The sequence below is a fragment of the Myxine glutinosa genome, chromosome 10 (genome assembly GCF_964187855.1).
Source record: "Myxine glutinosa chromosome 10, kmMyxGlut1.1, whole genome shotgun sequence".
Lineage (NCBI taxonomy): Eukaryota > Metazoa > Chordata > Myxini > Myxiniformes > Myxinidae > Myxine > Myxine glutinosa.
The window spans coordinates 52,745,775-52,769,737 of record NC_136270.1 but is presented as its reverse complement, the minus strand read 5'-3'; the positions used below and the strand labels follow the sequence as shown (position 1 = coordinate 52,769,737).

Sequence of the window (23,963 nt, the reverse complement as noted above, 5' to 3'; positions counted from 1 at the left end):
TGTACAATGAAGCTGATGATGGAGGTGCTCGTTTGGAGAGCTTCAAACGGGAGCAGAATTAAATAATGCTGGAAATACGTTGCATTCAGATTTATTAGTGAAGGACCATCTATTCGTTACATGATACGCAAGTACCGTGCATTTTGACTTTTGGCTGCCTCCCTCCATCTTCTATACGTTTCATACATACGTCCCTCTCAACTCCCCTCGCTCCTCCATCTTTCTTACCCATCAAAAAAAAAAACATTTTGGTCTTCTCTCTCCCCCCTACATTTCCCCCTTGTGTGCCAGTGTATACCTTAAGAGCTGGCCCTTGATGATGCCCTGGATTTTCACTTAGCTTCCCCTGCCCCATCATTGATGAGAGATAAGAACTAAAGGGACTGGGAGAATCGAGAGTGTGTTGGGTTTGCTAAGAAGGTTAAGTGGCAAAATGCACTCCAACAAAGGCTTTGCAGCAGTTCATGCGTCGGAATGCAGGAAAAGAAGGGATTGGTCCAAGAATGTCGAAAACGAGCCGTGATGGGGGAACAAAGGGGAATGGTTGAGTATAAAGAACCATGTGGGAAGAAAGGTCGAAAAAGATTGGCGTCACAAGCAACTAAGTAGTGATGGGTCCTGATGATTTAAACCCAGATGGATTGTACTGAGGTACTTACCTTTTGGGTGGTGGTTCCTGGAGATCCAGTAAACCCCTGTGCTGTGCTTCCCATCTCCTTTAACTTGACTCCACATTGTGACTGCTGCATGAGGCGAATGAGCCGTGCCACATGATGTCGACACGTTCTTTCTGTGCAGCGGAGAGTCTGGTGCAGGGAAGACGGAGAATACGAAGAAGGTGATCCAGTATCTTGCCCTCGTTGCCTCCTCTCATAAGAGCCGCAAAGACCATGGTGTGCCGGTGAGTTTCACTCGTGGCATTTATTGGCAGATTGCATTTGGCACGTGGATAAGGTGAAGGAATAACTACGAAGGTTAATTTTTGTCCCCCGTCGCACCGCGGAGCGAAAGGGGGACTATGGTTTTCCCCTCCGTCCGTGTGTCCGTCCGTCCGTGCGTGCGTGCATGCGTAAGCGAAGGACCGCATTCGAATTTGGTGTGTGGGTGCAACCCACGTCAAAATACAAGATGGCCGCCACCATGTATGTCTGATGCCATGTATGTCTGAACCTTGTGAGCTGAATATCTTGAAAAATAAGCGAAGTACCAACTTCTAATCTGGTGTGTGTGTGTATCTCGGCATAAGGAAGAAGGCTATTGAAAATTGGGTCGCCACGCCAAAATCCAAGATGGCCGCCTCCATGTATGTCTGAACCTTGTGAGCGAAATATCATATCATAGTATGTTTTCTGCGTCTTCCACTTTGTCAACTCACATCACTTCCCCGACGGGGGACCGAGGCGTAACGCTTGTTATTTTTAAATTTGATTTGGGACAGGCACTTGCATAAAAACGTTTAAATTATTTATTATATATATATATATATATATATATATATATATATATATATACTGTATATATATTGTCTTTTATTTATTTGGGCAAAGAATTCTGTGGTCTATTGTTATATGTGCAAAGATCCAGGTTTGGAATTCTCCAAAAAAAGCATGAATCATTCAAATCAACGAGGGGGAAACTCATTGGCTAGTTTCCCCCTCGTTAGCTAGTTTCCTCCTCGCTGGCTAGTTTCCCCCTCATTGGCTAGTTTCCCCCCTCGTTGGCTAGTTTCCCCCCTCGTTGGCTAGTTCCCCCCTCGTTGGCTAGTTCCCCCCTCGTTGGCTAGTTCCCCCCTTGTTGGCTAGTTCCCCCCTTGTTGGCTAGTTCCCCCCTTGTTGGCTAGTTCCCCCCTTGTTGGCTAGTTCCCCCCTTGTTGGCTAGTTCCCCCCTCGTTGGCTAGTTTCCCCCCTCGTTGGCTAGTTCCCTCCTCGTTGGCTAGTTCCCTCCTCGTTGGCTAGTTCCCTCCTCGTTGGCTAGTTCCCCCCTCGTTGGCTAGTTCCCCCCTCGTTGGCTAGTTCCTCCCTCGTTGGCTAGTTCCCCCCTCATTGGCTAGTTTCCTCCTCGCTGGCTAGTTTCCCCCTCGTTGGCTAGTTTCCCCCCTCGTTGGCTAGTTTCCCCCCTCGTTGGCTAGTTTCCCCCCTCGTTGGCTAGTTTCCCCCCTCGTTGGCTAGTTTCCTCCTCGTTGGCTAGTTTCCTCCTCGTTGGCTAGTTTCCCCCCTCGTTGGCTAGTTCCCTCCTCGTTGGCTAGTTCCCCCCTCGTTGGCTAGTTCTCCCCTCGTTGGCTAGTTCCCCCCTCGTTGGCTAGTTTCCCCCTCGTTGGCTAGTTCCCCCCTCGTTGGCTAGTTCCCTCCTCGTTGGCTAGTTCCCTCCTCGTTGGCGAGTTCCCCCCTCGTTGGCGAGTTCCCCCCTCGTTGGCTAGTTCCCCCCTCGTTGGCTAGTTCCTCCCTCGTTGGCTAGTTCCCCCCTCGTTGGCTAGTTCCCTCCTCGTTGGCTAGTTCCCTCCTCGTTGGCGAGTTCCCCCCTCGTTGGCTAGTTCCTCCCTCGTTGGCTAGTTCCCCCCTCGTTGGCTGGTTTCCTTTCTCGTTGGCTAGTTTCTCTCCTCGTTGGTTAGTTCCCCCCCTCGTTGGTTATTCCTCCTCCTCTCCCCTTCGGTGCTGCTGCACTGCATGACCTGATCCTCTCTTCCAGGTCCATTGTGTGTATATTTGTACATAATAATTGGTTTGCTGGGAATTCCACGATTTGTGTGAAGATGTTTTGTCGCAGTTTGGTTCACCCTGTTAATTTTCTCCATATTTTGTCTCGCCCTGAAGGGGATGCGAGATATTGCTATGCCCCTGTCTGTGTATCTGTGTCCACATCCATATATTTTCGCTTTAAAATGTTTTTCTCTGCAACTGCTTGTGCAAGCAATGCGAAACTTTAAACATAGGAGGGATTTCCCATGTAGAATATTTTATTGCTAACTCTGACATATACCTGGTGTTTACCTAATGGTTAGGGCGCCGGGCTTGGGATCCTAAGGTCCTGAGCTTGAATCCCATTCAGCTGTTGAATTAATATAGGTGGGGTTGCCTCAGCCCGTCATCCTTCTGAAATGAGTACCAGGGTACTGGGTCCTCTCTCAAGGAGGTTGGTGACAGGATTAGCACTCTGGCTGCCGTAAAAACATATCATTCCATGTGTCGGGATGGTGCTGAGGAGTCGTCCAAGGACGCAACGACGTGCTGATCCAGCGTACGCTCCCATATATATATATATATATATATATAATATCTGACATCAAAGGTCACATGGTATGGCAGCCCATTTGGATTAAAGGAAAAACATTGGACATCATTTTCTCAAACTGCTCAACGAAAAGAATTTAAATCTGGAATATATCAACCATGGGGTGTGGGGTGATACCGATGACCTCATCGGTGGGGCACTGACGTTAGACTTTTTTCACATTTTGTTGTGTTACACCTGAATTTAAAATGGATTAAATGACGTCATCGGTGAAGTGGTATTCCAGCCATAATTGATTGAATTGCAATCTTTATCTAAAAAAAAATCTGAAACATATATCTGATCCATGACCCGATGTGAGTGGAGAATTAAATCGATGATGTGCATAACTCATGCTAAGACACTATGTGACATAACAGGGTGAATGGACGATACGGGCACACGGGCCTTGATAGCAGTGTGTCCGGTTAACGATGGTATTATTGGTCAGAATGAATGTGCGAGGAAGACCATGCGCTCTACGAGTGCCGTTCTCGTTTATTTTAGCGTTTGCGGACCGTGTCCCTAAGATGTTTTTTTTGAACTTCTCTAAAAGTCGGCAGGTGATTCATGATGCATACATACAGTGCCTTCAGAAGGTATTCACACCCCTTGACTTTTTCACATTTTGTTGTGTTACACCTTTATTAAAAATTGATTAAATTGAGATTTTTTTTGTCACTGATTTGTCACAAAATACCCCATAATGTCAAAGTGGAATGTGTGTGTGTGTGTGTGTGTGTGTGTGTGTGTGTGTGTGTGTGTGTGTGTGTGTGTGTGTGTGTGTGTGTGTGTGTGTGTGTGTGTGTGTGTGTGTGTGTGTGTGTGTGTGTGTGTGTGTGTGTGTGTGTGTGTGTGTGTGTGTGTGTGTGTGTGTGTGTGTAAGAGAGAGAGAGAAAGAAAAAGAAAGGAGAGAGGAAGAGAGAGAAAAAAAGAGAAAGAAAGAAAGAGAGAGAAAAGAAAGAAAGAGAGACAAAAATAAATCGCTACATGGACACATACAGACATATATAAGCTAAGCATTTTGAAGAGTTCCACGATTGGTTCGTTCAGCTGAAGGTAATTGGGCATGGTGTATGGTGTACCTCGCAGTGTTTAGCAGCGGTATAATCGTTGCACTTTCTCTCACTTTTGCCATCTCATGTTTTTGTTTTGAGCACATGTTCATCTTACTAACGCATGTTTCACTATTTGTTTTTTCATTTGCTCTCACAGCCTGAGTCACCTCGCGCATTGAAATCCCAGGCAAGGATATAACTTGTTCACCATTTCATTGCTTGTGTTATTACTTGTGTTTATCATTGCTGTGAAACTGGTGATGACTCTAACCCTCGTCCTTTTTCCCCTCACTGTTGGCCCGGCCTGGGTGATGGATCGACTCGTCCATGGCGCATCTTCTTTCTGCCCATCCTCACTCTCCATACTCATCACTCCTTCCCTTTGTGTCCCCTCACAGCAAAAAGGCGATATTGCTTTTGTGAGTTTTTCCATATTGTCCACGGTGCATCATGACCGCATTGTTTTAACCACATTGTTTTAACCACATTGTTTTAACCACATTGTATTTTTTATATCCGCATTAACATCTTTGTACCTTTCAGTTGTTACCACCTGTTTCTACGAATTTCACAGAACTTCATAAAGTGTCTGCTCTAATGTTTTTTCAAACTCTGGCAAAGTCATTAACATCATTCCCTCATTCATCACGTGACTAACTACATCCTCCATTTACTGTTTCTTCACTTGGTGATTTTCACACATCGACGTCCATCACATTCTCGTCCACGTGGCTCCGTTGTTCCCGTTTATAAAACTTCTCAGTTATTTCAAGAGTGTTGTTTGTGTTACTAATTTAATTCCGATGGAGTTACCTTTTTGTGATTGTATCCATTGACTGCTGATGTGTTTGTGCTAACAACACCGACTATGATCTGCACTTCACAAAGTGCCGGCCTTGGCCAAAGGGCTCCTCTCCAACTGTTGGCCGAGAGCGCGAAGAGGCAAATTCCACCGATTTTTGACGACATTCTTTTCATTTGTAGAATTTCTTTGTTATTGCGAATCAGAATGTTTGCAATTTTTTCTTGCGTTGGCCTAGTATGGGCATATCTCCTTTTTTGGGGTGAATAGTCAGGAGCTCTTTGTTGCCTTTGATGTTCAATAACGTGAAGTACTTTACAAACACGAGGGGTGTTATCTTTTCGGAAGGATGTACTGTACTCGGTCGTCCAAGAAATGGCAACTTCTTAATTTTTCAATACGTAAGGAAAAATCGAAATGCTAAGAAAAATATTTTGAAGACTTGTCTATACTTATATATTAAATAATGAAATGGCATTTCTTGGATTATTGCGGACATCTAGTTTGTCGACGGATTCGGACGAAATTTGGCAGAGATGTAGCGTATGTCACAAGGACGAAATGATTAGATTTTGGTGAATATCCAGATTCGGATCCGGCTACTAGAATTTTTAAACTGATTCTTCACCATTGGGAGATCGGGCCAAAAACGATACATAGCAGGATATCTCAAAGTTGTGGACGGACCTAGCAATGCGTGTAAATGTAAAATGGTGTGAGATGAGGAAGCATCGATTCCATTTTGGTGAAGATCTGCACCATTTTGTGTACCATTCTCTTTTTGCACCACCCATTGTGGCAATTTGAGCTTCACTTTATTTTGCAATGGTGATTTTAGATGTACCAGTTAGACTCGGACCGGAGGTGCAGGTTCAGCCCGGACCTGGGGCGCCGGTCAGGCTCAGACCAGGGGCGCCCGTCAGGCTCGGACCGGGGGCGCCCGTCAGGCTCGGACCGGGGGCGCCCGTCAGGCTCGGACCGGGGGCGCCCATCAGGCTCGGACCGGGGGCGCCCGTCAGGCTCGGACCGGGGGCGCCGGTCAGGCTCGGACCGGGGGCGCCCATCAGGCTCGGACCAGGGGTGCCCGTCAGGCTCGGACCGGAGGCGCCCGTCAGGCTCGGACCGGGGGCGCCCGTCAGGCTCGGACCGGGGGCGCCCGTCAGGCTCGGACCAGGGGCGCCCGTCAGGCTCGGACCGGGGGCGCCCGTCAGGCTCGGACCGGGGGCGCCCATCAGGCTCGGACCGGGGGCGCCCGTCAGATACTGAACTGTGGATTGGTGACGGGAAATTTGCAATGAGATTTTCACTGAATTATTTTTTATTGGCCAGATGGAGTTTTATTTTGCAACTCCCAGCGGAATGCCTCCAAGTCCTGAAGCTGTGAAGTCCCGGTAGTAATGGAATGCTTTTTAAGTGCTTTTTCAGACTGTGTAATGCTCTGCCTCGATTCTTTCTTTTACGAAGGTATATTGCGAGTGAAGTCATCTATCTTTGCTTTCTTTCTCCTGATTGGTTTGAAATCCTATCTATCGTCCCCTTCCCAGCTGGCTGGCATATTTATCCCTGCCACCGAAGGTGGTTGGAGGCTATGTCGGACCGGAGGTCTCCTGTCTGTTTGACTTTGTTTGTGAACAGGATGTCTCAAAAGGTTGTGCACGGATTCGGACGAAATGTGGTGAAGATGTTAGATATGTGACACGGACGAAATGATTAGATTTTGATGAAGATTTGAAAATTCGAATCTGGATCTGAGAATATGTTGGTGATTCTTCACCATTGAGGGCAAAAAACGCAATATTGCAGGATGTCTTAAAAGGTCGTGGACGACTTATGACAGAACCTGGTGGATCAGGTGGTGAGGTGACAAGAACATGCTGATGAGCTTTTGGTGCAGGTGCGATTCCAGATCCAACCTATCGGTGGGATACAAAATATAAACTGTTCACCTGGTGGAGGTATGCGCTCTACCGAGTGTCGTTCTATTTGATCATGCAAATACCTGTTATGCATGATGCTCCACTATAAACCTTTTGGCTCTTCTGTCTTGTACTTTTTATTTTGTTTTGATGTTTCACTTACTCCGTGAAATTCCCATCAGGGTGAGCTAGAACGGCAGCTCCTGCAGGCGAACCCTATCCTTGAGTCCTTTGGGAATGCTAAGACTGTGAAGAACGACAACTCGTCACGCTTTGTAAGTTCCGTGCTGTATCAGGATTTGTAGTTTATGGATTTACGAGATTCCTAAAGTAATGGACAGAACAACAGAGGTGTGTCCGTATTTTGTAAAGATGCATTGGATGAACACAAATGAAAATCTTTTAAATGTGCCAAACTCTGATGCAATGTCCCTTGATATCTGATTTCGTGCAGGGCAAGTTTATTCGAATCAATTTTGATGTGGCTGGCTACATCGTCGGAGCAAACATCGAGACGTGTATCCTTTATTCCGTGTTGTTTTTATGTATTTCCCACCTTTGATCAACCTGACACCCAACTTTCCATCATGGAGGTCTGGTTCCTTTGATTGCCTTCCGTACATACATACGCAAGCTCTGTATCTCTGGTTTCTCTACTTTGCTCTTTGATCCGAGGCAGCAAACGAAGCCTTCTTACGATGACTGTTTCTCGTGTAGATTATCTTGTCAGGATATCTAGCGATGTTTTAATAGGTCCAATAATCCATCGTCTGTGGTTCTATCGTTTTAAACTCGTGAGCTTGCTTGCTTGGCATTCCCATCCGAGCTTGAAGTTCATGAAACTGCGATCCCCAGGTTCAAATCCCAGGTACTGTGTCGTTTTATCCATTATTTTGTAATGTCCGAGCAATGCATGTGAATGTACAGTCACATGAAAAAGTAAGTACACCCCATGTAAAGTTTTGACTTTTTCAACATATTTCAACATACAGCTATTTGATCTTCATTTCAACAATATTGATAGATAAAGGTAATATAATATAACAAATGTCATGAAACATTTACATTTTGTAGTCCATTGTATAATTTAAATAAACATAAATGCAAATTTCGCATTTGGAAAAAGTAAGTTCACCCTTGGCTCTAATAGGTGGTATTGCCCCCTTTGGCAGAAATAACCTCAAGTAGGCGTTTCTTATGACTGTCTACCAGTCTCTGACATCGACTGGGAGAAATTTTTGCCCACTCCTCCATGCAGAATTCTTTCAGCTGTGCGATGTTTGAGGGGCATGCACAGCTCGTTTCAAATCCCCCCACAACATCTCGATGGGATTTAGATCCGGGCTTTGACTTGGCCATTCCAGAACGCTCCATTTCTTTCTTTTCAGCCATTCCTTGGTGGATTTACTGGTATGTTTAGGATCATTGTCATGTTGCAAGGTCCACCTTCGGTTGAGCTTCAACTTTCCGACAGATGGCCTCACATTATCCTCAAGCACCCTCTGGTACAATAAAGAATTTATTGTGGATTCTATGATGGTGAGCTGCCCAGGCCCTGATGCAGCCAAGGTGCCCCAAACCATAATATTTCACCACCATGCTTTACAGTTGGTATCAAGTTCTTGTGGTCAAATGCTGTCTTTGGTTTTCACCAAACATGTCTTCTGGTACTGTGGCCAAATAGCTCTACCTTTGACTCGTCTATCCAGAGCACATTGTTCCAGAAGTGCTGGTCTTTGCCTCGGTGTTCATTGGCAAACTTTAGTCTTGCCCTGATGTTCTTTCTGGACAGCAATGGTTTCCTCCTGGCACACCTCCCATGTAGATCAAATTTGTGCAGCCTCTTTCTAATGGTAGACTCGTGCACTTTGACATCATCAGTGGCAAGAGCTACCTGTAGGTCCCGTGATGACATTCTGGGGTTCTTAGAGACTTCTTTCAGCATCTTGCGGTCTGCTCTCGGGCTGAACTTGCTGGGGCGGCCTGGCCTGAACAAGTTGGCAGTTGTTTGGAATCTTCTCCACTTGTAGATGATCTCCCGGACAGTCGAATGATTGATTTCAAATTGTTTGGAGATCTTTTTAAATCTCTTCCCAGACTCGTAGGCATCTATAACCTTCTTTCTGAAGGCCTCAGAGAGCTCTTTTGATCTAGGCATGGTGACTCCGCACACTTCAACAACAAAGAGCAAACCAAACTAAATGTCTGAGGTTTAAATAAGACAGGTTCCTCCAAGATCCTCTCTTACGATGTACTAATCATTTGCACCTGAGCTGGTGCACCTGATTCTAATTTTAGGTATTTGAAGTAGTGATAAATGCAAATTAGGGGTGTACTTACTTTTTCCACATGTGAAATTTGCATTTATGTTTATTTAAATTATACAATGGACTACAAAATATAAGTGTTTCATGATATTTGTTATATTATATCACCTTTATCTATCAATATTGTTGAAATAAAGATCAAATAGCTGTATGTTGAAATATGTTGAAAAAGTCAAAACTTTACATGGGGTGTACTTATTTTTCACGTGACTGTACATGTCTCGTAACACACTGTGTATGTGTTATTGTGTGTTTCTATTTGGTTTTGGTTTTGTAGTTGTTGCAAATTTGTGTGTAATTGGTCGTTTTTTTGTTCGCGCCTCGTGCGCGGCCTGGTCTCTCCGGGCTCCCTCCCCCCCGTCAGTGTTTTGTGAATATGGGTTCTTTCCTTCATAGTATTTGCTTGTTTCTTTGATTTTCTTTTCTCCCCCATACCTCTCACGAACATCTTACCCTTTGTCCAGCGTTTTGAAAACAGAACAAAAAAAAAATAAAAAAATTCTATATTAATTCTTTCTCTCCCCCCAGACACGTGCTTGTTCGCTCTCCTCCTCACTTGTGCCCCGCCCCCTATATCTCGTTTTTCTTCCACCTCTACTCCTGCTTTCTCAAATCCATGTTCTCACTTAGAGACTTTTCCCAGATTGTTTTTCATGGTTTTGTTTAAATATTATTTAAATATGTTTAAACCGCAGCCGTGATGCTGACGCCGCTCTCCCCCCACCCCCAGAATTTCCATGTTTTAAACGTTTCCCAGTGTCTACCCTGGATTAGAATAGGTACACCGTATCCCTGCGTGTCGTAAGAGACGATTAAGAGGGCTGGCGTCAGGAAGGGCATCCGGCCATAAAAACATTGCCTCAAAAAGAGAACCATGACAATTACAACTGCGTATGGGCAGGGTACAGCCCGAAGTGGAGATCGGTTTCTGAGGTTTGGGACATGGAATGTAGGGTCAATGACAGGGAGATCAGGAGAAGTGGTGGAAGTATTGGTCAGAAGAAGAGTGGACATATGTTGTGTGCAAGAGACGAGATGGAAGGGAAGTGGTGTGAGAATGGTGAAGGGTAGGCAGGGACAGAAATACAAGTTTATGTGGCAAGGGTGCCTGGAGGGCGTGAATGGTGTTGGTGTCCTGTTTTCTGAGGAGTTTGTAGACAGTGTGGTGAGTGTGACTAGAGTGAGTGATAGGTTGATGATGGTGAAAATGATGATTGGAAAGCTCTTGGTGAACGTCATCTCGGGATATGCTCCGCAGGTTGGTCGGAGCGATGAAGAGAAGGACAAGTTCTGGTGTGCGATAGAGAAGCTGATGGAAAACGTGAAAGATGAGGAAGTTGTTGTGGTAGGAGGAGACCTAAATGGACATGTGGGAAGGAGTAAGGATGATTTTGAGGGAGTTCATGGGGGTTACAGATATGGTGTGAGAAATGGAGAAGGTGAAAGGATTTTGGAGTTTGCTGATGGAGCTGATTTGTTGATTTGTAATACTCAGTTCCAGAAAGAGGATAATAAGCTTGTTACATACACGTCAGGTGGGTCGACGACAACCGTTGACTACCTGATGGTGCGTAGGCGAGCTAGGCGGTACCTCCGGGACACAAAGGTGATCCCAGGGGAGGAGGCTGTTTCACAGCACCACTTGGTTGTCTGCGACATAAGGGTGAAAGGTGCGAGGAGAGCTCGGCGGGTGAAGTACCAACTGAGAATGAAGGTGTGGAGGTTGAAAGAGGTGACAGTAAGGGAGGCATTAAAAGAGAGGCTGAGTAGGGTCGAGGATGATGTGGTTGAGCTTGAAAGTGGTTGGATGTCAATGAAAGCTAGTCTGTTGGGAGCCGTTGGTGAGGTATGTGGATGGACAAAAGGACCACCGAGGCACTCGGAAACATGGTGGTGGGATGATGAAGTTGGAAAGAGGATTGACGAGAAGAGGAAGAAGTTCAAGGTGTGGCAGAAGGCGAAGGGTACGGGAGCAGAAACAGCAGAGCATGAAAGTTATAAGGCAGCCAAGAAGGCTGCAAAGAAAGAGGTAGCAAAGGCGCAGGAGGCATGTAGGAAAATGTTCGGAGAACGCTTGGATTCGGAAGAGGGCCAGAAAGCAGTATTCAGGATTGCAAAGCAGATAGCGAAAGAGAGGTGTGATGTGATGGGGGTGAGTTGTTTGAAGGATGAAGTGGGACAAATCGTTGTCGACCCAGATGGAATTAAAGGAAGATGGAAAAGATATATGGAAATGCTGTTGAATACAGAGAATGAATGGGATGGCAACATAGAGAGTAACCCAGTTTTAGGACCGGCAGAGAAGATAACTGAGAAGGAAGTTGAGGAAGCGATAAAAGCAATGAAGAGTAGAAAAGCGGGAGGGCCGACGGGAGTTGTGGGAGATATGTTGAAGGCAGCAGGAAGTTGGGGTGTGAAGAGAATGACAGAGATCTGTAATCTGTTGGTGAAAGAAGGCCGCATTCCAGTGGATTGGGAACTGAGTACCCTCGTCCCTCTATACAAGGGGGAAGGTGACCCTCTGGAGTGTGGCTCGTACCGAGCGATAAGGTTATTGGAGCATGGAATGAAGGTATTGGAAAGGGTGCTGGAGAGGAGGATAAGGAAGAAAGTGAAGATCGACGAAATGCAGTTTGGATTTATGCCAGGAAGAGGAACGACAGACGCGCTTTTCGTTTTGAGGCAGTTGCAGGAGAAGTACATGGAGAAGAGGAAGAAGTTGTTTCTTGGGTTTGTTGATCTGGAGAAAGCATTTGATAGGGTTCCACGCAAAGTATTGACATGGGCATTGAGGAAGTTAGGAGTGGAGGAATGGTTGATCAGAGTAGTGATGGCAATGTACAAAAGAGCATGTGCAGCTGTACGGACGAAGGACGGGGACAGTGGTGAGTTTGAGGTGAAGGTGGGAGTGCATCAGGGGTCGGTACTAAGTCCACTACTATTTGTAGCTGTGATGGAGGTGCTGGCTCAGCACGTAAAGGAGGGTTTACCGTGGGAGTTGTTGTATGCAGATGATCTGGTGTTGATTGCGGAAAGTATGGATGGACTGAAGGAAAAGATGAGCAAGTGGAAGGAATGTATGGAGACAAAAGGTCTGAAGGTGAATATCGGAAAGGCGAAGGTGATGGCAACTGGTAAAGCATGTGGTGAGGTGGAAAGAACTGGGAAGTGGCCCTGTGCTGTGTGTAGGAAGGGTGTCGGAGTGAACTCCATTCAATGTACAATGTGCGCTGAGTGGGTTCATCAAAAATGTAGTGGTCTGAGAGGGTCATTAACCAGTGTGGCAGCTACATTCAAATGTAAGGTGTGCACAGAGGGAGCTGCAGATGGAGGAAATGTTGAGTTGGATCTTGGAGACAGCGTGAAGCTGGAAGGTGTGAAAACATTTTGTTACCTAGGAGACATGCTGAATGGAGAAGGTGGATCAGACTCGGCAACGGTTGCTAGAGATGTGCATGGAAGAAGTTTCGGGAACTCAGTGGCGTGCTGATGATGATGGGAGTGTCGTTGATGCTGAAGGGAAAGGTGTATGCTGCATGTGTGAGAAGTGTTATGATTTATGGGAGCGAGACATGGGTAATGAACGTAGAGCAGCAACGAAGGTTGGAAAGGGTGGAAATGCGAATGGTTCGATGGACGTGCGGAGTATCGTTGAGAGAGAGGAAGACAAATGATGAATTGCGAAAGATGATGGGAATAGAGCCTGTGATTGATGCTGTGAAGAGGAACAGGTTGAGATGGTTTGGTCATGTGTTGATGAAGGATGAAAGTGACTGGTTGAGAAGAGTGATGGAAATGAATGTAGAAGGAAGTAGAGGACGGGGAAGACCGAGAAAGACTTGGCTAAAGATGGTGGAAGAAGAAATGTGGGCAAGGGGGTTAACAAGGAGAGATGCAGAAAATAGGGCAAAATGGAGAAGATTGTCATGGGGACCGCAAGGCTAACCCCCGCTCTAGTCGGGAAAATGGCCTTTAAAATGCATGTTGTTGTTGTTGTTTGTACATGTCTCGTAATGTCCTAGCAATGCGTGTAAATGTACATGTCTCGTAATGTCCTAGCAATACATGTAAATGCACATGTCTCGTAATGTCCTAGCAATGCGTGTAAATGTACATGTCTCGTAATGTCCTAGCAATGCGTGTAAATGTACATGCCTCGTAATGTCATAACAATGCATGTAAATGTACATGTCTCATAATGTCCTAGCAATGCGTGTAAATGTACATGTCTCGTAATGTCCTAGCAATGCGTGTAAATGTACATGCCTCGTAATGTCCTAGCAATGCGTGTAAATGTACATGCCTCGTAATGTCATTTTCCATAATGTGACATGCACAGCGACATTGGTCGTGAGACTTGGATCACTGTTTAGAACGAAATTAGTTTTATCGACAAGTACTCTTTCTGAACAAATAAGTGCAAATTGTCAGGATACTGTGGATGTTAAATTCGTTAAATCCTCCTTTTCTTTATTATTATAGCTTCCTCCCCCCCGCCCCAAAATTCCTGATATTTCCTCAACCATAATCCATGATTTGCTTTAAACCCTGTCGTTTGATTGTAAGCCTTGCACTCTAACCTTCTCTTGGCCGTGCTCAAATGTTACGCTACATGCTGTTAGTGGAAGGGAGAGAACAATATAATTAATCATCCTCATTTGTAAACTTTGACGTCTTGTTAAACGCATGCGAAACTTGCACCATTAACCTGTCAGCAACCTGCATTACACCCCAATCTCCACCATTCGTTCTTCCTTCACCTGACGCCTAAAAGACCTTTTGGAGAAATCGAGAGCCATTCGTCAGGCTAAAGATGAGCGAACTTTCCACATGTTCTACCAACTGCTCGCGGGTGCTGGAGAACATCTCCGCAGTAAGTGTGGCCTTCACCCACCAACCAATCGACTGTATCATAATTATTGTAGATTACGACCATCACTCTCGCTCGTTCGTCGATGCCGAATGGCTCGAATCTAATTCTTCATTTGATGTATTTCGCTCTCTTTTGTTTTTCATCACAGCTGATCTTCTGCTGGAAGGGTTCAGCAATTATCGCTTCCTCTCGAGTGGACATGTGGGAATTCCTGGGCAGCAGGACAAGGATAATTTCCAAGAGACAATGGAGTCCATGAGTATAATGGGCTTCTCGCATGAGGAACAGATGGGTAAGAGTGCACACAATGGGGATGCAAGGACACTAACATTCATCACTTAGGCCTTGCCTCACTGGCGAGGATACTAACATTCATCACGTGGGCCTTACCTCACATGCGAGGATACCAGCATTCATCACTTGGGCCTTGCCTCACATGCGAGGACTTGTCTCACATTCCATTAACCTGTTTTTCACTGTCTCATTCCATTAATCTCTATTAACCACACACCATTAACCTTGCCTCGCATTCATCATTTGGGCCTTGCCCACATGCGAGGACACCAGCATTCATCACTTGGGCCTTGCCCACATGTGAGGGCACTAACATTCATCACTTGGGCCTTGCCTCACATGCGAGGACACCAGCATTCATCACTTGGGCCTTGCCCACATGCGAGGGCACTAACATTCATCATTTGGGCCTTTCCCACATGCGAATGCACTAACATTCATCACTTGGGCCTTGCGTCACATGCGAGGACACCAGCATTCATCACTTTGGCCTTGCCCACATGCGAGGACACCAGCATTCATCACTTGGGCCTTGCCTCACATGCGAGGACACCAGCATTCATCACTTGGGCCTTGCCCACATGTGAGGGCACTAACATTCATCACTTGAGCCTTGCATCGCATGCAAGGGCACTAACATTCATCATTTGGGCCCTTCCCACATGCGAATGCACTAACATTCATCACTTGGGCCTTGCGTCACATGCGAGGACTTGTCTCACATTCCATTAATCTGTTTTTCACTGTCTCATTCCATTAATCTCTATTAACCACACACCATTAACCTTGCCTCACATTCATCATTTGGGCCTTGCCCACATGCGAGGACACCAGCATTCATCACTTGGGCCTTGCCTCACATGCGAGGACACCAGCATTCATCACTTGGGCCTTGCCTCACATGCGAGGACACCAGCATTCATCACTTGGGCCTTGCCCACATGCGAGGACACCAGCATTCATCATTTGGGCCTTGCCCACATGCGAGGACACCAGCATTCATCACTTGGGCCTTGCCCACATGCGAGGACACCAGCATTCATCAATTGGGCCTTGCCTCACATGCGAGGACACCAGCATTCATCACTTGGGCCTTGCCCACATGCGAGGACACCAGCATTCATCATTTGGGCCTTGCCCACATGCGAGGACACCAGCATTCATCATTTGGGCCTTGCCCACATGCGAGGACACCAGCATTCATCACTTAGGCCTTGCCCACATGCGAGGACACCAGCATTCATCACTTGGGCCTTGCCCACATGCGAGGACACCAGCATTCATCACTTAGGCCTTGCCCACATGCGAGGACACCAGCATTCATCACTTAGGCCTTGCCCACATGCGAGGACACCAGCATTCATCATTTGGGCCTTGCCCACATGCGAGGACACCAGCATTCATCACTTAGGCCTTGCCCACATGCGAGGACACCAGCATTCATCACTTAGGCCTTGCCCACATGCGAGGACACCAGCATTCATCATTTGGGCCTTGCCTCACATGCGAGGACACCAGCATTCATCACTTGGGCCTTGCCCACATGCGAGGACACCAGCATTCATCATTTGGGCCTTGCCCACATGCGAGGACACCAGCATTCATCATTTGGGCCTTGCCCACATGCGAGGACACCAGCATTCATCACTTGGGCCTTGCCCACATGCGAGGACACCAGCATTCATCACTTAGGCCTTGCCCACATGCGAGGACACCAGCATTCATCACTTAGGCCTTGCCCATATGCAAGGGCACTAACATTCATCATTTGGGCCTTGTAGACCTTCACCTTTGTTTTAACCAAGGAATACTGACGATATCCACAACTACTTAGAATAATCCCAATCGCATCGTGGTCATACCAACTGTGAAAGCGAAAATGGATCCATAAGAGGAGGGTCAAACATGCTTCGCTAAAATGGACGACGGACCAATTACACAACGAAAACGTGGACTCGAGCGACCGTAAAACGACAAAATGCGTCATCTTCGCGGCACTCGGAATAAACATTTCCGCTTGAAGCCGACGAGGCCAGAAAAAACAACAACATTCCACGGGCCGGAATGAACCTCCCAAGTGAGGCATTGTGTCGGACGTTGTTGTCGAGAACAATCTTCAAGCTCCCTTCACAAACATCCTGTCTGTCCTACATTCCACAATGGACACGGCCTCCAAATTCATCTTTAATCCACAAAACCCTGAAAAAAACAAAACAAAACACGGGAATCCTGGAATCACAATTATCAATAAAATACGACTTGATCGATGGCGACATTGATGTGATCAGTTTTGCTTTCACCCCCATTGGTCACGACACAAACCACATCGGTTAACGTGACTGCGGATACCACCATTGGCTTGAGTGAAGAGTTCTCTCAGGAAGTAGAAATGTTTTGGCATCCTATCACCAGTCTCTGTGGGAAATCACTTAATCACTTGGGCCTTGAATTTGATGCAAGGCCCAGGTGATCAATGTGAGACAAGTCCTCGCATTTGATGCAAGGCCCAAGTGATGAATGTGAGGCAAGGTTAATGGTGTGTGGTTAATAGAGATTAATGGAATGAGACAGTGAAAAACAGGTTAATGGAATGCGACACAAGTCCTCGCATGTGAGGCAAGGCCCAAGTGATGAATGCTGGTGTCCTCGCATTTGATGCAAGGCCCAAGTGATGAATGTGAGGCAAGGTTAATGGTGTGTGGTTAATAGAGATTAATGGAATGAGACAGTGAAAAACAGGTTAATGGAATGCGACACAAGTCCTCGCATGTGAGGCAAGGCCCAAGTGATGAATGCTGGTGTCCTCGCATGTGAGGCAAGGCCCAAGTGATGAATGCTGGTGTCCTCGCATGTGGGCAAGGCCCAAATGATGAATGTGAGGCAAGGTTAATGGTGTGTGGTTAATAGAGATTAATGGAATGAGACAGTGAAAAACAGGTTAATGGAATGCGACACAAGTCCTCGCATGTGAGGCAAGGCCCAAGTGATGAATGCTGGTGTCCTCGCATTTGATGCAAGGCCCAAGTGATGAATGTGAGGCAAGGTTAATGGTGTGTGGTTAATAGAGATTAATGGAATGAGACAGTGAAAAACAGGTTAATGGAATGCGACACAAGTCCTCGCATGTGAGGCAAGGCCCAAGTGATGAATGCTGGTGTCCTCGCATTTGATGCAAGGCCCAAGTGATGAATGTGAGGCAAGGTTAATGGTGTGTGGTTAATAGAGATTAATGGAATGAGACAGTGAAAAACAGGTTAATGGAATGTGAGACAAGTCCTCGCATGTGAGGCAAGGCCCAAGTGATGAATGTTAGTGCCCTCGCATGTGGGCAAGGCCCAAGTGATGAATGCTGGTGTCCTCGCATGTGGGCAAGGCCCAAGTGATGAATGTTAGTGCCCTTGCATGCGATGCAAGGCCCAAATGATGAATGTTAGTGCCCTTGCATGCGATGCAAGGCCCAAGTGATGAATGTTAGTGCCCTCGCATGTGGGCAAGGCCCAAGTGATGAATGTTAGTGCCCTCACATGTGGGCAAGGCCCAAGTGATGAATGTTAGTGCCCTTGCATGCGATGCAAGGCCCAAGTGATGAATGTTAGTGCCCTCGCATGCGATGCAAGGACCTGTCGTTATATGGCGGTTACCTTCAAACTAGAGAGGCAGCACCTTGGCATGTTGAAAGTCGGCTCGATTACTACAAAGGAGTTTATTACTCGACCTGCCATTACTGAAGGTGCGTATCTGCAAGACCACGTGGTACCATGGGTATTTGCCCTTTACAACAGTTCTGCTGCATATTCGATGTGAAAATGAGGGATGGACCCTCCCCCGAGTCCCCGATCCATCCCCGACCCCCTGTCTCTCCATCTTCCAGTTATCCCAACTTTCAAAGTTATGGGTCTTGAGGTCTTCCTGAAGTTTCATTTTCATCAAATTCCTTGTGATGGGGACAAATCTGTCTGAGCTGGAATTATCAGCGGCGGTCTTGTTATGAATTGGGGTTCACTTTTATTTATTTACTTTGGCGTTTTTTAAATGAATCAAATCGTTTACCCTTAGAAATTTTTTTTTGGAAATTGCAGAGAAATAGGAGTTTGCAAGACAGAAGACCTTTTTCATGAGTGAGGGCACCGATTCTGTCATGAGCAGCCATGGTGGTGTCGTCGTTAATAGAGGAATGTGTCTGACTTTATGGGAGGGAAGATTACCTGATGTAGGAAGGTTTCAGTGAGGATATTGAAGATCACGTGATGTACAAAGGTTACATTGAGGATATTGAAGATCACGTGATATAAGAAGGTTTCATTGAGGATATTGAAGATGACCTGATGTGGGAAGGTTTCAGTGAGGATATTGAAGATGACCTGATGTGGGAAGGTTTCAGTGAGGATATTGAAGATGACCTGATGTAGGAAGGTTTCATTGAGGATATTGAAGATTACGTGATGTACGAAGGTTTCAGTGAGGATATTGAAGATGACCTGATGTGGGAAGGTTTCAGTGAGGATATTGAAGATGACCTGATGTAGGAAGGTTTCATTGAGGATATTGAAGATTACGTGATGTACGAAGGTTTCATTGAGGATATTGAAGATGACCTGATGTGGGAAGGTTTCAGTGAGGATATTGAAGATGACCTGATGTGGGAAGGTTTCAGTGAGGATATTGAAGATGACCTGATGTGGGAAGGTTTCAGTGAGGATATTGAAGATGACCTGATGTGGGAAGGTTTCAGTGAGGATATTGAAGATGACCTGATTTAGGAAGGTTTCAGTGAGGATATTGAAGATGACCTGATGTACGAAGGTTTCATTGAGGATATTGAAGATGACCTGATGTGGGAAGGTTTCAGTGAGGATATTGAAGATGACCTGATGTGGGAAGGTTTCAGTGAGGATATTGAAGATGACCTGATGTGGGAAGGTTTCAGTGAGGATATTGAAGATGACCTGATGTGGGAAGGTTTCAGTGAGGATATTGAAGATGACCTGATGTGGGAAGGTTTCAGTGAGGATATTGAAGATGACCTGATTTAGGAAGGTTTCAGTGAGGATATTGAAGATCACGTGATGTGGGAAGGTTTCATTCAGGATATTGAAGATGACCTGATGTGGGAAGGTTTCATTCAGGATATTGAAGATGACCTGATGTAGGAAGGTTTCAGTGAGGATATTGAAGATCACGTGATGTGGGAAGGTTTCATTCAGGATATTGAAGATGACGTGATGTGGGAAGGTTTCATTCAGGATATTGAAGATGACCTGATGTGGGAAGGTTTCATTCAGGATATTGAAGATGACCTGATGTAGGAAGGTTTCAGTGAGGATATTGAATGTCACGTGATGTACGAAGGTTTCATTGAGGATATTGAAGATCACGTGATGTGGGAAGGTTTCATTCAGGATATTGAAGATGACCTGATGTAGGAAGGTTTCAGTGAGGATATTGAAGATCACGTGATGTACGAAGGTTTCATTGAGGATATTGAAGATCACGTGATGTGGGAAGGTTTCATTCAGGATATTGAAGATGACCTGATGTGGGAAGGTTTCATTGAGGATATTGAAGATGACGTCATGTATGAAGGTCTCATTGAGGATATTGAAGATTACGTGATGTACGAAGGTTTCATTGAGGATATTGAAGATGACGTCATGTATGAAGGTCTCATTGAGGATATTGAAGATTACGTGATGTACGAAGGTCTCATTGAGGATATTGAAGATTACGTGATGTACAAAGGTTTCATTGAGGATATTGAAGATCACGTGATGTACGAAGGTTTCATTGAGGATATTGAAGATCACGTGATATAAGAAGGTTTCATCGAGAATATTGAAGATCACGTGATGTGGGAAGGTTTCATTGAGGATATTGAAGATGACCTGATGTGGGAAGGTTTCAGTGAGGATATTGAAGATGACCTGATTTCGGAAGGTTTCAGTGAGGATATTGAAGATCACGTGATGTGGGAAGGTTTCATTCAGGATATTGAAGATGACCTGATGTGGGAAGGTTTCATTCAGGATATTGAAGATGACCTGATGTAGGAAGGTTTCAGTGAGGATATTGAAGATCACGTGATGTGGGAAGGTTTCATTCAGGATATTGAAGATGACGTGATGTGGGAAGGTTTCATTCAGGATATTGAAGATGACCTGATGTGGGAAGGTTTCATTCAGGATATTGAAGATGACCTGATGTAGGAAGGTTTCAGTGAGGATATTGAAGATCACGTGATGTACGAAGGTTTCATTGAGGATATTGAAGATCACGTGATGTGGGAAGGTTTCATTCAGGATATTGAAGATGACCTGATGTAGGAAGGTTTCAGTGAGGATATTGAAGATCACGTGATGTACGAAGGTTTCATTGAGGATATTGAAGATCACGTGATGTGGGAAGGTTTCATTCAGGATATTGAAGATGACCTGATGTGGGAAGGTTTCATTGAGGATATTGAAGATGACGTCATGTACGAAGGTCTCATTGAGGATATTGAAGATTACGTGATGTACGAAGGTTTCATTGAGGATATTGAAGATGACGTCATGTACGAAGGTCTCATTGAGGATATTGAAGATTACGTGATGTACGAAGGTCTCATTGAGGATATTGAAGATTACGTGATGTACAAAGGTTTCATTGAGGATATTGAAGATCACGTGATGTACGAAGGTTTCATTGAGGATATTGAAGATCACGTGATGTGGGAAGGTTTCATTGAGGATATTGAAGATTACGTGATGTACGAAGGTTTCATTGAGGATATTGAAGATGACGTGATGTAGGAAGGTTTCATTGAGGATATTGAAGATGACGTGATGTGGGAAGGTTTCATTGAGGATATTGAAGATCACGTGATGTAGGAAGGTTTCATTGAGGATATTGAAGATGACGTGATGTGGGAAGGTTTCATTGAGGATATTGAAGATGACGTGATGCACGAAGGTTTCATTGAGGATATTGAAGATCATGTGATGTCGGAAGGTTTCATTGAGGATATTGAAGATCACGTGATGTAGGAAGGTTTCATTGAGTATATTGAAGATCACGTGATGTACGAAGGTTTCAGTGAGGAACGAATGTTTCATTGAGGATATTGAAGATCACGTGATGGAGGAAGGTTTCTTTGAGGATATCGAAGATCACGTGATGTCGGAAGGTTTCATTGAGGATGTTGAAGATCACGTGATGCAGGAAGGTTTTATTTGAGGATTTTGAAGGTTATGTGACGTAGGAAGGTTTCATTGAGGATGTTGAAGATCACTTGATGCAGGAAGGTTTCATTGAGGATTTTGAAGATCATGTGATGTGGGAAGGTTTCATTGAGGATATTTTTTCAGAGCTGCTCCATGTGCAATCCACTTGAAAGATGACATTTAGGTGACATTACCTGTTCTGTAATGTTGAAGCGATGCAATGCTTTAATTAAAATTTTTAATTACCTCCTCCACTCACAGAGGCTGTTCACCCTTGTACCTGTACTCAAGGTCTTGGCCATCAATAAATAGACCTGTGCAATTTTTCACGCCTTGTGTCTGTGCCTCACTTTGGTTCGGCCTGTAGCTAAAATTGCTGCAAGCAGGTAGACCCGAGGGTGTAGTTTGAAAGCTGTTGTTGGGTTACTTTGAGTAGGTAAACAGCTCTGCACCCCCAACCACTGCCATGACTTCAAAACATGTGCTTATCCTGGCCTTGGACGTCGTGCCGGGTACAAAGGTTGTTTTTCTTTTCAGGAGAGCTGCTGGGAATTCGGTTGCTGATTTTAATAATTAATCAATAAAACTTCATATTATTCCAGTTGTGTTATTTGCTGGTGGAACGTGGATTCACAACCTTGTTTTGAAACCGAATACCACCAAAATGTGTCAGAAATGAGTGTTATCTCTAATATGAACTGTTGTTTATGACTGGATACAGCTTGGTTGAATTTCTTCTTGATAATGACTCACGGTGTCATGCATGTCATGCAAACTATCCCCATGCCTGTGTCGCTATTCCACAGCGATGCTGAGGGTCGCCTCTTCGGTGCTGCAGTTTGGAAACATCGCCTTTAAGAAGGAGCGAAACAATGACCAGGCCTCTATGCCTGATAATACTGGTATGTATCTTGGTGATGCTCATTGAAATGTTTGCTCTGAGGTTTCCTTTTTCAATTTCTTTATTTTGGAAGTAATTTTTCACCATTGAGAGAGAGAGCCAAAACGATATGTAGCACAATATCTCAAGTTTTGGATGGATTTTGATGGAACTTGGTGGATGAGGTGGGTATGTAACAGGAACAAGCTGATTAGATTGTGGTTCAGGTCCGGATGCAGATCTGGCCTATCTGTGAGATACAAAACGTAAACTGTTCAACCTGGTGGAGGCACGCGCCCTACCGAGTGCCGTTCTAGTTCCTTTGACATTGATGTTTCAGGGCTTTGAAACAATGTTGTTGCTTGTTTGTTTTGTAATCGTGATTATTATATCCAGCCTTTGATTATAAACTGCAGTGTGGTTTGCTTCAATCTTGAGCATATAATGATTGGCATGCTTGGTCTGCATCTGTTTTCCACCCAATCAGCTGCTCAGAAGGTGTCCCATTTGTTGGGTATAGCTGTGACAGATTTTACCCGTGCCATTTTGATGCCACGCATCAAGGTCGGCCGAGATTACGTGCAGAAGGCTCAGAACAAGGAGCAGGTAGGACTATTACTGTGTACCTAAGATCGGATGTTCATTGGTGAATTCCCCCTCCCATAGTTTGCTCATGTCTAGATAAATGGAAATTGAAGTTTGCAGGTTGTGCAAAGTCTTCACTACCATGGCTGCGCGTGACCTTGAGAAAGTAGATCAGGATATGTCGCAGTTTATTGGGATGACCATAGTGAAGCCGTATCCCAATGTGATCTGGCTGTATTTGCTTCCTCTAGGCTGACTTTGCGGTGGAGGCCTTGGCCAAAGCGACCTACGAACGCCTCTTCCGTTGGCTGGTGCAACGCATCAACAAGGCTCTGGATCGCACCAAGCGACAAGGCGCTTCATTCATTGGAATCCTGGATATTGCTGGCTTTGAGATCTTTCAGGTCGGTGTAAGAGGCGATATTGGTATTGTTGGCTTGTTTGTCATGATCATTTCCTTGTATCGTGACTGTTGCAGACTGCGTTGCCAGCTTGTCTCCTTCCCATGCTCCACCCGCTGCAGCTTAACTCATTTGAGCAGCTCTGCATCAACTTCACGAATGAGAAGCTTCAGCAGTTGTTCAACCACACCATGTTCATCCTTGAGCAGGAAGAGTATCAGCGGGAAGGCATCGAGTGGAACTTCATCGATTTTGGCCTCGATCTCCAGCCGTGCATCGACCTCATTGAGCGTTCGGTGAGCCGTGGGATGGGGATGTTTGGAGGAAGTTTAATCAGATGCATTTGTGCCAAGCCCTTATA

General features: G+C 45.4%; 1 protein-coding gene across 6 annotated transcripts in view; it reads left to right on the top strand.

Moving 5' to 3' along the window:
- LOC137434540 (myosin-10) overlaps positions 1-23,963 on the top strand; it is a 159,225-nt gene that overhangs the window by 78,957 nt on the left and 56,305 nt on the right. For 2 of the 6 annotated variants that reach the window (XM_068127665.2, XM_068127667.2), the window contains 11 exons: positions 799-901; positions 4,483-4,512; positions 4,724-4,744; positions 7,226-7,318; positions 7,498-7,561; positions 14,145-14,243; positions 14,392-14,535; positions 22,543-22,638; positions 23,104-23,222; positions 23,453-23,605; positions 23,725-23,898. In XM_068127665.2, coding sequence (XP_067983766.2) covers positions 799-901; positions 4,483-4,512; positions 4,724-4,744; positions 7,226-7,318; positions 7,498-7,561; positions 14,145-14,243; positions 14,392-14,535; positions 22,543-22,638; positions 23,104-23,222; positions 23,453-23,605; positions 23,725-23,898 — 1,096 coding nt within the window. Of the gene's footprint in view, positions 1-798; positions 902-4,482; positions 4,528-4,723; positions 4,745-7,225; positions 7,319-7,497; positions 7,562-14,144; positions 14,244-14,391; positions 14,536-22,542; positions 22,639-23,103; positions 23,223-23,452; positions 23,606-23,724; positions 23,899-23,963 lie in introns of all 6 variants that reach the window. The other 4 variants (XM_078785662.1, XM_078785663.1, XM_078785661.1 and 1 more) reach the window with 3 other exon arrangements.